The sequence below is a fragment of the Ochotona princeps genome, chromosome 5 (assembly GCF_030435755.1).
Source record: "Ochotona princeps isolate mOchPri1 chromosome 5, mOchPri1.hap1, whole genome shotgun sequence".
NCBI classification, from domain to species: Eukaryota; Metazoa; Chordata; class Mammalia; order Lagomorpha; family Ochotonidae; genus Ochotona; species Ochotona princeps.
The window spans coordinates 52,776,901-52,790,221 of NC_080836.1; the positions used below are offsets into that span (position 1 = coordinate 52,776,901).

A 13,321-nucleotide genomic window follows, 5' to 3' on the forward strand; every position below is an offset into this window, starting at 1 on the left:
GTAGCAGTCACACTGCTGCTTCTAGCCCCGTGGCCCATCGCTTGCCCAGAGTGGACTTTTCTCCATGAAGATAACAACAACACAAACAGCCACCGGCCTCCTCTCTCCCCTCCCCTCCTACATGCTCCTCATAGTTCCCTAGTGTTCACAGGTGAGGAAAGTTATCCCCCTTATCCCCCTTATCCCCCTCAGCCACCCTCCGACAGGGCAGCTCACACCTTTTCCACCTGTCTCCCCACGCCTCCTAGCAACTAGCAATCAAGGGTTTGGGTCCCCAGTGGCTCCTTCCAACATTAGGCCCACACCTGATTCTGTCTCTTCAGTTAGGGCCCCTCAGAATTGCGGGGGTACTCACGGATGGGTCCACCGAGGCAGCTGCAGGGACCCCTTCAGCCCCGGCAATCTCTGCAGCTCTGCTCCCTTCCCCACTACAGCAGGTGCCTTCCTTGTCTCCCCAAAGCATAGGTCTGCTGTTGGAACAGGTGGTGTTAATCTGTCAGAATGCCAAAGGGCAGCACCCCCTGGTGAAAGGGCCAGCGATGGGACCCTATGGGGCGGCGGCCCCGGGGCGCCGGGTGTACCGGGAAAGTCCGGCGCGTGGCCGTTCCGCGCCGGGAGGTAGGTGGTGCTGTTGCGGCGACTGTGCTGCTCATTGGCGCCGCGCGGAGAGGCGGAATGTTCAACTCCTGACTCCGGCGGAAGCGTGGGAGCCGCGCGGGCCGCTGTCCTCCCGACCCCCGCGGCCGCCCTCGTCGCGCGGGGCTCCGCGCCCCCGGCTGCTGCTCGCGCCCGGCCCGGGAGCCAAGGTAGGGAGCCCGGCTGCAGGCCGCGGACTGAGAGAGGGTGAGGAGCAAGCTAGAAGAGGGCCCGCGGCGCTCGCGAGCCGTCCGAGTGTCTCCCGGCCGAGGGAGGCCCCTCCTGGGGCGCGCGGAGCCCAGCCGGACGGGAGATTCCCTCTCGGGGCGCCCCTTGCGCACCCCGCGGGCCGCCGAGAGGCCGTGTGCGCAGCGGGAGGCTCTCGGTACCCGCGCCAGACCGCAGCCGAGACGCGGCCGAGTGCGGCTCCGGGAAGTTCGGGCCGGTCCCACGGAGAAGTTGGCGCCCGGAAGAAGCCGGGCGCAGGCCGCGGCGTCTCGGGCTTAGGGCGCGCCGTCCGGCCCCGCTGGCCGAGCCCGGGACCCTGACGGAGGTGACGGGGAGCTTTCCTGAGGGGAAGCGAAAGGCGAGTGTCCCCCAAATAAGAGCGGGCTGCAGGGACAGCCAGCAAACTTTTGCTTTGCAGTGGGATGGCTCCCACCCCAGCGTCCTCTCCCCCCCTTGCCCTTTCGGCCGCGTCCCCGGGCCGCGCCCCGCCGAGGCTCCCGTCTAGGCTTCCAACCGAGCCTCGACACCGCCCGGGACCCGTGAGCTCCGAGACCCGCCCCAGGTCCGGGAGATCCGCCGAGGCCCACCCCTGTCCGCACCGGGCTGGCTCCTGACAGCTAGGAAAACTTTGACTCTAGACTGTAGGTGACGCCGAGCTGCCTACCAAAAAACAACCGCGTCCGGGTTGCTGGCAATGTATGTTTCACCTGCTCCTTGTCAGACGTTTATAAGGGGAATTTAATGGCTATTTTTTGTTGGTTTCTGTAATAATCGAAACAGCACCATGTGGTGGCCCGCTCTAGCGATGGTGCAGTAAGAGGCTGTCGGGAGTGCAGGAGCGCCAACTCCCAGGGGGATCCGAGGACGCTGGGGTTGGGACAGGCTGAAGGGGCCCAAGGTAGCTCGTAGCTCCGCCGCCCCAGGGGGCTCCTTGCTCTCCTGACCTTAGTCGAAGCGAACTACCAAGGCTTTGTGGCTCCAAACCTACCAACGGGTTTAAAGACAAAAATAAACCAGTGATTCAAGACCGGGCAAATGCCGCCTTCCTTGTAGTAGGCCTCTCTCCGCAGTGGGATATCATGATATTTTTTTCCTCCCCAAAATAAGTGGCGGCTGCATTTTAATTATCGTTTTGAGAGTCTTTGTTTTAAATTCTTGCTACAATAGTGAGAGATTTGGGAGCTTGCAAATGAATATGAATTTAGTTTGTTTGAAAAGAGAGCATTAAGATAAAAGAAATGGTCTTTGGGAGCGATGTGCTCTGGTTATTTCAGTCCTCCACCATTTAATTCTTACTCTAACTTCAGGATTATTTTGAGAGTTTTTGTTTTTGAGCTGAAAAATGTTGTTTAGAGCGAGTTTTAGTGGTAGTAATTGCAGAGTAAATCAGCATAATACAATGGCAGGAATGTGCTTTTCTTGTCTAGGAAGCAAACAGATGATTGGTTTCTTATTGTTTTAGGGAATACATAAGGATACATTGAGGAGGGAGAGAGGGAAAGTTAATATCCAAATATTAAGCATGCGGATTTGGATCTAAAAATGGATGGTCAAAGATCTTGGGAACTAAGAGACCTTCTTGCCTAATAAGGAAACCTGGCAAGCGCCACTGTGTATTTTAAGTCGGCACAAGAGTGAGTGCTATTGGCAATACATTGGCTCCCTGCCTATCTGCAATGAGCAGTGAAACTGACTTTAAGAGGGCTGCAAAATTACGAATAGGAGTTATGAAGGGTGTGCAGTGAATAATCGAGTCACAGAGGAAATGTTCAAGATAAAATGAAAGTGCAAAATGCCTGTGGAGAGAAAAGGCAAAATGAACAGCTGGTTTTAGAAGCGGAGATGCAGAAAAGAGTAGAACCAATGTGTTTTTGTTTGTTTGTTTGTTTGTTTTTGTTTGTTCAAACCACAAAAAGGTGTTGGTTGTGATCTTTCTTGAATAAGTAACCTTACAACTATCCTGAGATGCTGGAAATAAAAATCAATTTGGATCATTTGTTTTCTATTTTATTCCACCCAGGACAGATTGGCGGGGTGGGTGGCTTGTCTATCTGAGTATAATGGGAACAGCTGAGGCACCTTTTGGTCTTACTGTCGGGAAGATTTAGGCTACTTCTAGCATGGCTATTAACCTTGCCCCTCTACACACAAGTAAGCAGAGCTCCAGCTGTGCCCAACAAACTGCACCTGTTAAGGAAAGAGAGCTATAAATGCTAGAGCTAAGATTGGTTTGACTGATCCATGGGTGCTTTTGTGTCAGACTCCTATGGACATCGATTATGCCCTAACAGCAGTGAGATGACCTCAACTCCGCTGATGATTCTATGAGAACACAGTAGCCACTCCTTTTAAAACCCTAACCCCATTGTCACAGTCACTAATAGGAAATTAAAACCTCGTATGGACCTTGAGGTGCCTTGGGTGGACAGTAATCAGTATAATAGGAAAGAATCTGTTTACGTCAGCAAAAGAAAATTCAAAAGTGATTATGAATGAAACAGTGGCAGAAGACATAGTGGAAAGGAAAGATCTGGCTTGGGTATCAGAGCTGTGTCACTTGCAGGGTAGGGCATCAGCCTTGGTCCTCAGTCTACTGATATACAAGTTGGGGGTTATAGTGCCTGTTGCTAAGGTTAAGGATATGAGATGGCCTGTGTGTGTTCTTCAAGGAGTGCTTGAAATTTCAGCCACTGTGAGTGGTGGGGAGGGGTGTTTTGCCGATTCTCTCAAGCTCCCCACAGAGGAAGCTGCTTGTGTTGCCGGTCTGCAGGGATGGCCCAGCAGCTCCCGGATCCTGTGTTTGTATGTAGCACAATAATACTACCACAACTTGTGCTTGGAGTATGGAGGGTTCCGAAGGAGTTTCTTGTACTTCGGTGCTTATATACAGTTTTGTCATGTTTTGGGGGACGGGGGGTGGAGGGAGAATGTGCAGATTCTTGCATTTACATAACTGTGGCATTTGGGAGTCATGTGAACCGTGGAAGGTTTTGACTCGGAGGTCAGATAAGAAGCCCTAGCTGGGGTCCCTCTCCCTGTTGACTGTGAGCATAGCTGACTGTCAGGGCCCGGCACGTTTCTAACCCATCCTGGGACTTCCCTTTAGGTAAACAAAAAGGGGAAGAGACGAGTTAGTCCCTGGATCATTTTGTCATCTTCTGCATTTTGGGCTTTGCTACCAACATACTCTATGTGGAGGAGAAGGAAACTTTTCTTTCAAGTCTGTTCCTATAAATATCTCAGTGGAAGGCAGCACTCCCAAATCTAGTACTGAAATACTAAGATACTGAGAAAATTCATGTGGATTTTGCATTCTCTTCTATGACACGTGTTTATTCTCTTAGATCTTAACAATAGTATTGATATTGGAGGATAGGGTACTTACCACAGTTTCATCCTTGTCATCTTTTTTTATATGTGTATTTTATTTCTTTGAAGCACACACACACACACACACACACACACACATGTCTTCCATCTACTTATTCACTCTCCAAATGCCCATGACAGTGGCTTAGCCATGGTCGGACCAGGCCAATGCGAGGAAGGCCGGACTCTCTCTGGGTCTCCCTTATGGGCAGCAGGGACCCAGCCACTTAAGCTATCACTGCTGTCTCTCAGAATGTATATCAGCACAAAGCTCGAATTGGAAATGAAGTCAGGAATCTGACCCTGGCGCTCTGATACATGCTGCAGACGTCCCAAGCGATGGCCTGGATAGCTGTCATATGCCGTTGATGGCTCTGTGCCAGATGCTCACCCCCATTCATACACTTTCTATATGGCATTTATACGTTGTGTGTGGGAATGGGTACACTTCAGGTTCTGATAAAGCGTACTGCGTTATTTAGCTTCACAACCCAGCCCCTGCATGCACAATGCATCCTGATGGGAAAAGAATCGTGGTAAATGATCAACCACTGTTTTCACATTTTCTGTGCTGATCTTGTGTTATTCCCATTTCCTATCATCACTCCTTTTACGTCAAGGTTATGAGGTTTTGATGCTTGATTTCCCCTTCCCAGGGCACATTCACTCTGAGAGACCAAGCTGGCAGAAATGGTTCCGGGCACAAGCTAGAGCTGGGCAGCAGCAGACCCTAGGGTTTGGGGCTAGGTTGGTCCGTGGAGGAGGCTCAGTGTGTCCCTGACCTTTCTCCCCATGCACCTGTGAGTTCCTCTCCCAGCCGTCCCTGGACATACGCTCCCTCACCGCGGTCACACTCCTTTCTTCGTGTGCAGGAAGCGGCCTCTTACTCAACACACAGGCCCCACAGGAGTGCATGGGCATCCCCACTGGAACGGACGTAGTCCACGTGGTACTGCTGGCCAGGAGTGCCCCCGCCAACCACATTCCTGTTCCCTCTTTTCTCTTGGTAGCAATGCTGCTGGGAAGAACGATGCCATGGAAGTTTTTCTTTCCTGGAATATTGAAGGAAAAATAAGATGTACCAAGCTGATTTTTGTGTTATTTGTTCTACCTAGAGAGTTAGATTACTTTTTTTTAAAGATTGATTTTCTTTTTATTGGAAAGTCAGATATACAGAGAAGAGGAGAGACAGCTTGGTACATCTTATTTTATGGTAAAACACAGATGGAAGAAAACAAACAATAGCTATTCTCTTTCTTTTAGTCCTTGCCTACAGAATTTTTAGTGGCTGAGTCCAGCCTGTTCTTTCGCTTTTCTTTTTTTAATTTGGAGAGGAAAATCAGATTTTTGAAAAGGAGAGACAGGAATATTTTCCATCCACTGGTTCACTCCCTAAGTGGCCACAGTGGCCAGAGCTGAGCTGAGTTGAAGCCAGGAGCCAGGAGTTTGCTCTGGGTCTCCCATGCGGGTGCTGGGTCCCAAAACTTTGGGCCATCTGCCACTGCTTTTCCAGGCCACAAGCAGGGAACTGAATGGGTAGTGGATCATCTGGGACATGAACCGGTGTTCACATGGAATGCTGGCACTGGCAAGATGAGGATTTAGCCATTTCACATTGGAACCTCAGCCCGTTCTATGTGACATGTGGTGTGTTAGCTAGATAACTGAAGCAGAGCTTTCTTTATGTTTTTCAAGATAAGATTTGTAAGCAAAAAAAAAAAAATGCAGAGCAGAGACTCAAAAGGGACATTCTTTTAATACCTGTGGTGATCACACCGTTTTTTATTAACTTACTTGCTGATCTTCATTAAGGAGGCTGCAGCACCAGCATGGATAAGTACCATGGAACAGGAAGGCAGGAAGGTTGGCAGAGTATCTGTTGGAGGCTGAGGCTGGTTTTTTTTTTTTTTTAAATGAAACATTTTTTGGTCATATCAGGTCAGGACAAATTAGTTTTTCTTTCGGTATTGTATCAAGAAAAGGAAAGTATAAATTAGGGATAGAAAACAGCAGATTCTAGTTTCAGAAACAAATAGATGTATATATACCTGAATAGTGGAAATACCCAAAGAAGGTCCAAAATCTTCTAGTAATGTTCAGACATTTATAGTTTTTTTTTTAAATCATGATTTTCAGGTATTTGAGCAAGTGACAGTTTTCCCAACGTAGATGCCTATTTGATATGCAATAGACAGTGTCTAAGGGAAGACAGTAGCCATAGTCGAGGGTGGGTGCACTCTCAGACCCCATAGGCCTGAGTGCTGTGATCAGACAGGCAGCTCCTATAAGCTCCAGTGTCTAAAAGGAGCAGGCAAAGCAAGTATTCTCTTTCGGAAACTTAACTCCCCAGGAAGAATGTTTAAGAGAAAGTGAAATTATCATTACCAGTGAGATAAGATCCTGCAAAAATGACACAAACCAAAATAATCAACAGAGAAATGAGAAATAATTTACACATTCACAAAGATTTAAAAATAACATGAATACTGGTGCCTTTATTAATGATTGCTCTGAAAAACTAATGCAGTTAGAATAAAAACCAATTTTGCAAATGAGGACAGGAAGGCATACTTAATTATTAAAACTGAAGGAATAGGTTGCTAAATATGAGATCAAAACTTTTTAACTATTTAGTAAACCACACTTTGCATGCAACGTGCTGGGCACTGTGTGAGGTGTTGCCATAGGAGCTCCCACTTCCCAGAGGCTGTGCAGGATGGATGTCACCACCCGGAGGATCTGAGGCCTGAGGGGTCTGGTAGCTCATCAGTTCGGATTGGCAGCTGGATCTGCCTACTGGGTCTTTCTCCTGCTTCCTCGTTGAGGTCAGTTATTTGGAAATAAAAGTTTTGAAAAGTCAAGTAATGCTTTGTATACCTGATAACTTCTGGTCTGTTCATTTGAAACATTAAATGAGAGAGAAAAGAGAAAAAAAAAAAACCAAAAAACCCCAACAAACAAACAAAACCCCTCAATGCACAGAGAAACTAATGAATCTGTTACTATGGAGGATGACTACAACTTTAAAAAATAAACACTCTTTGTATTTTATGAATTGGCTGATGGTGCTGTACCCGTTTATACTTTGAACAATTTAATAGTTAAAATCTTTCAAACTTCAATTAAGGAGATTTTTCAATGAAAAAATTTTGGCATGATATTCAGATATTGAAATCAGTGACTGTTGGTGATTTGCATTATTTTCAGAGTTGTAACGCCTTATTATGCTTTGGTTTATGTGATAATCCCACTCTAGCCTTCTGTATTGCTTGATAGATAGGTGAGATTGAAAACAGCTTTGAGAGTTTTTGAAATAGTTACAATACAGTGCTGCAGTATTGGATTGAGTGTTTGGGAAAATCTCCTTTTCTATTGAAAATCATTTCTTTTAACAGGGTGGGAGGAAAGTATTATGTAATTTGTCATACATAAATAAAAGTACATCAAGATGACTCTTGTTCAATTCTGATGTCCTTGACGGAGGATGCTTTTGGAAAATGAGAAGGTAATTTGGTCGGGTAGCAGTGTTTCCTAAGTGCTATGGGTATGATTAACCAGCAGCTCAGATTTTTCATTTTTCTGTCCTAACTTAATTCTGTTAGTAAAGAAAAAAATGCATGCATACAGATACACAGAGACTTCAAAAAATTTGTGTAAATATATTATCGTTTCTTAATTTTTTCCATGATTGTTTTGAAGTCTCCTTGTATGTGGCCTGGCAGCTGCATATTTAAGAATGGGAATCTCAGCCACAGTTTTTAGCCAGCCTCATGATGCTTTGACAAGATCAGCAGAGATAAAAAGTCTGTACTCCTGTGTGTAAGTCATCCAGCAGTCGGATGGGACTTCATCTATTACAGTCACAATAAAACATTCAAGTAATGGGACAACTGCATTCCTGTCCAGCCAGTTCTCCAAAGGCAAGGTGTATCACGCCATGAGTAACAGTGATTCTGGAAGCAGCCTGGCTGGTTGCTTCACAGCAGAGGGTGCTTCCCCATAGCACCTGTAGGTAGTTGGACACGTGGCGGGTCGGCCTCACTCAGGTCGTTAGTATTTCCTGGGCTTGTTCAGTGCCACAGGGTTAGAACTGATTCCCAGTGATGACATCCTGTCGTCATCTTTTATTTTGGAAAGGATTTCTCACACTTCCCTCCCTCAGTCCTAGAACTTGATTGGGTCCCCACACCAGTTTTCCCCAGTCTCCTGAGAAAACTATACTGCAGTTTCTGGTGAATAATTTGTTGCACAGTCCTCCTGGGGCACTTGCAAATACTACAGGTCTTAGGTTTGACCTCATTTAGCTAAAATCTGCACCTGCAAAAGGTATACTGGAAGAATAGTCAGACATAAACTATCAGGCGAGTGTTTCTGAATGCCTGTGCACCAGGCACTGCAGTTCCAGATGGAAATGTATAGGCCTGAGGTTCGCCTTTGGGGGATTGATAGTCTGGTGGGAAAGACCAGTTGGCAAAAGAAAGGTGCTGTGGCAACAAAGGAGAAGACTCCAACTGTACTGTAGAGTTTGCTAGCAGCTAAAGGTCCTGAAGCAGGGGCGCTGGCCTGTGCAAGGCCTGCAGATGTGAGCAAAGTCAGCTGCGAGGAGTTCCTCATGAGCATGTGGGAAATAAGAGGTCATGAAGCCCAAGGGGCTGGAGTGGTGAAGGGGTAACACGAGTTACAGATCACAAGAGTTCAGCATGTTCTACCAAAGAATGAAAAAGACTCACTGACTATATCCTATTGAAATTCAGAATTCCAGGGATAATTGAGGATCCAAAAAGCATTCAAAGATACAAAAATAATATGAAAAGGATGAGTAGCCCAAGTAACATCAGCCTGTTCATCAGCCACGTTAGAAGCTGGAAGACAGTGAGGTAATACTTTGAAGATTATATGGAAAGATGATTTCCTGCCTATAGTTCCATAATCAGCAGGCTACCAGCCAAAGTGTTTTAACACACGCAGATTCTCAAAGCACTACCGTCTGCATGCTGCATTCAAGTAGCTAAGGGGAGATGCGCATTATCAAAACAAGATAACAAGTGAGAGAGAAGGCAGATCTAAAGACAAGATTTTCCATAAAGGAAAAAAGGTAAAGGAGATTCTTAGGATGGTTATAGATAGGAATCCCCAGTCCAAGTCAGGCCTCTTGAGCAACCAGTCCAGCCAGACTGAATCAGGGCTAAGTACATAGAATGTCTCCAAGTTTGTTTGTTTGTTTGCTTTAGAATAACAGTGTGTTTTATTTAAGGGTTTTTTATTTCTTGCGAGAATTTGAAGAGTTGAATAAATGTTGTGAATATATAAAATCCTAAGCAAAAACAAAACCAGGGCAACTTATAATTCCAAGAGAAACAAAGGGTTATCCAAAAGGGGAAATATAGTCATTAATCCTACACAGAACCACTGGAAATAATATTTAATTTGTTAGACTACTATAAACTCTGAATATTGACTTAACCAAATGTTATAACAGAGCTGACAGGATTGGGGAAGTGACATGTATTTGTGTGTATTAAGGACAAGGATGGTATTTGAGAACTAAATCCCTGTCTTCCACAGGATAAGTTAGTATCTAAAATGGCATTTTGCCAAACAAACTTAGCTTGTATGTTCTTTATACCCACCTTTTGGCATACACCTTTACCCAAGCTTTTTATTCTTTTCAACATTTACCTACATATGCAATGCAGAAAAAAATCAGTGCAGTTTACAGGCTCTTCCTGGATGCAAGGTGGCCTTCCATCCTCCCCATTCCCCATGCTTTTAAGTAGACTCTAAATGATTTTTTCAATTTCCAAGAATGAACTGGCAACCCTTTGGGTTCCCTGCCTTAGAGCACAGTTTGCCTTCCTGTGAGGAATCTGCTGCCTTCAGCACCTTATTGTCCCTAAAATGAAATAGATACTTGGCTGCACCCCAAAGTCTCTGAGCTGATTGTGGACATTGCTGAGTCCCAAGTTGTTCAGGGAGAAATGCTCTCCATTTACATCGCTGCAGAAAAGCTCTGCTTTTGTTTTAACAAGCATCAGGCCTCATAGGAAAACGGAGTAGCAAAATGATCGCATACCTCTCCCCTTAGGTTTGTCACCGCAGAGGCAGGGGTTGCAGGATTTCAGAGTAAGTTACAGATACTGTGCTTTAATGTCTGCCAGCCACAAAGACATCCCCCTGTGATCCAGAATACTGTTATGTGCTGTGGATAAAGTGATGCTATCCAATATACTTAATGTCAAAATTTTCCTTGAATCCTGATGATATTTTCTGTAGGTTTATTTTGGCCCAGAATCCCATGATCACATATGACGTTAGGCATAACATATCTCTGAGTCCTCCTTAGGCTATACATTTATCAGGTTTCTGTTTGCAGGTTTCTTTGTTTCTTTTATGATAATGACAATAGTTAGGAACCAAGGCCAGTTTTATGATGCAATATCCTACAGGTAGGAATGTTTCTTCTTGTTCCCACATTTTAAGATTCTGGCTTACAATTCTGGCAAGGAACATACACACACATACTTTTTTTTTTTACTTTTTTAAAATTAATTATTATGCATTATGTGACAGTTTCATAGGCTCTGGGAATCCCCCCACCCCCTCCCCACGCCATACACACACATACTTTTAAATCAAATGTTTATAAACTCTTACTGCAGGTTCTGAATTTTCATCCATATTTTGCTTGTGTGCGTGTGTGTTTGTTTACTTTTATTTTCCCTGCCAGTCCATAGTTAGCCATAGGGTGGTAAGAATGCTCACCCCTTAACCTGGAGAGCAGTGAAACTCCATGGGTGGCTGAAAATGCCCAAGTAATCATCTCACAGAGGGGTGGCAGTTCCTTTAGAAGCAACCACAGTCTTGTGTTTTCCTTTTACATCCTTGGCAATGTGTGTCAGATAACTTCGTGTATTATAACCAAGGGTGGATTTCCTGCGCTGTTGATTAAGTTCTGCAGAACACAGGCCAGGGAGCCAACCTTTGAAAGCCTTGGGCCAACCCGTGCCATCTCTGGGCCGGCTGCTTGTTGCTGGAATCCAGACATTGAACCTGTATCGGGTTTAGTGGGGTGTGACTGTCCTGGTGCCAGGATGCTCAGTGGCTGAGGTTATGTGTATTTTGCATGAAGTGAGGGCAGTGTGGAGCAATGGCATGCCTTGGATGCCAGGAGGACTATGCAAGCGTGCTGTGGAAAGCATGCTGCCCAGGGATCATGCCTGCCTGGTAAGGAGGCCCCCAGTGACACACTGTGGCTGGCAGGCAGAGCTCCCAGGGATGTGAGGAAGTGCCACCCAAGCAGGCCTCGGCACAGGGTAAATCTGAGCCAGCTCTCCTGCAGACAACAGCCGTGCAACGAACGTCCAGACAGGCTGCTGCCTGTACGGGCCAGCGGGGTGGGTGTTTCACTTTGTCTGGTATCCGGGCACACCCTGAGTTACCCAGTTCTTTCTGGGAGCGGCCAGGAGCTGGGATGCATCCAGGAAAGCAGGATGGAAGGGCTCCGTGGTAATGCGTGTGTAATGGAGTTTTTCTTTCCCTCCCCGCCCCGACTGCAGGTTCTGTGAAAGTATCCTACTTAAGTCATTATGCGATGTCGTCTCTCGGTACCTCCTTTGTGCAAATCAAGTTCGATGACTTGCAGTTTTTTGAAAACTGCGGTGGAGGAAGTTTTGGGAGTGTTTATCGAGCCAAATGGATCTCACAGGACAAGGAGGTGGCCGTCAAGAAGCTCCTCAAGATAGAGAAAGAGGTAAGGTTGCCCGTGGCTCACAAAGATGGCCCTGGTGAGCTTTCTGAGCCCAAATTCCTGCAGTCTCCAGGGGTTGCAAGCTAGACCTAGCGCAGTGTCTGGGGCAGATCCATGAGTCCATTTCCCACTTTCCATTCTGAGAGGCCCATAAATAGAAATCATTACCATGTGTGCTTTCAGGGTTGAGTTCTATCAGGGGTCATCTGAAGGGAGATTTTTTTTGCTTGGCATCAAGGACTCAGTATTTCCCTGAGCGCGTCCTCTATCCGAGGGCAGCCAAGAGGGGGCAGTAGAGGGAGGTGTGTGCCACCTCCTGTCCTCTGGTGGAGTTTGAGGTCCTAGAGTGGTCTTTTAGATACCACTAGAAGCAGAAGCACTGGTTTTCAGGGGATTGAGTGCCGCCCCACCATCCGAGAGTTCACCTGTACCTCAGTGAGGAATTTTGTGAATAAAGAAGCAATGCAGAGAGCTGCCTTTTTTTGTGAAGGCTGAATGGGCCATTGGTTCCTGGGTTGGGGTGGGAAGGGAGGGCCTGGGCTAGACCCTTCAGACCTGGGACGCCCGGAGCCCTACACATGCCTGCTTTCAGTCCAGGACCTACAAGCTTGTAGTGGAGAGTGACTGCCACTCTCTGCTTGGGGTCCCATCTTGGCTCCTTCCTGTTCGTTTCTTACCGTCTCCTTGAAGTGAGCTTTTCCATAAATATCCTGTAATCTTGTGGAATGATTCCATTCTTTTTCATTAGCTGCTGCCAAGTGAACCATGGCAATTGATTAGAGAGAAGGCAAAGGCAAGTGACAGCAGCGCTGGGTAATTTTGCGACCACCAGCTGAGCCTCCAGTTGTTGAGCTGGGTCAGGAGGACTGAGGGACCCCTGTCTGGGGGGAGAAGGTGGGGCTGTGAAAGTAAGGGTATACACGGAACACAGTATGTGTCCCCCCCTTGCCTGCCCCCACTGTTCTCCATTTCTTGATCAACAAGATATTTTGATAGTAGCCAAGAAACTTTTTTTTTTAAAGATTTATTCAGTTTATTACAAAGTCAGATATACACAGAGGAGGAGAGACAGAGAGGAAGATCTTCCATCCGATGATTCACTCCCCAAGTGAGCTGCAACGGGCTGGTACGCGCCAATCCGAAGCCAGGAGCCAGGAGCTTCTTCTGGGTCTCCCACGTGGGTACAGTGTCCCAATGCATTGGGCCATCCTCAACTGCTTTCCCAGGCCACAAGCAGGGAGCTGGATGGGAAGTGGAGCTGCTGGGATTAGAACCGGCGCCCATATGGGATCCCGGGGCGTTCAAGGTGAGGACTTTAGCCACTAGGCCACTGCGCCAGGT

General features: G+C 46.8%; 1 protein-coding gene across 3 annotated transcripts in view; it reads left to right on the top strand.

Moving 5' to 3' along the window:
- Window positions 1–641: 641 nt before the first annotated feature.
- MAP3K20 (mitogen-activated protein kinase kinase kinase 20) overlaps window positions 642–13,321 on the top strand; it is a 166,423-nt gene continuing 153,743 nt past the window's right edge. The window contains exons 1-2 of one of the 3 annotated variants that reach the window (XM_058664646.1): window positions 642–806; window positions 11,790–11,983. In XM_058664646.1, the coding sequence (XP_058520629.1) occupies window positions 11,825–11,983 (159 nt within the window). In that variant the 5' untranslated portion in view covers window positions 642–806; window positions 11,790–11,824. Of the gene's footprint in view, window positions 807–11,494; window positions 11,628–11,789; window positions 11,984–13,321 lie in introns of those variants that run through there. The other 2 variants (XM_004577056.3, XM_036493009.2) reach the window with 2 other exon arrangements.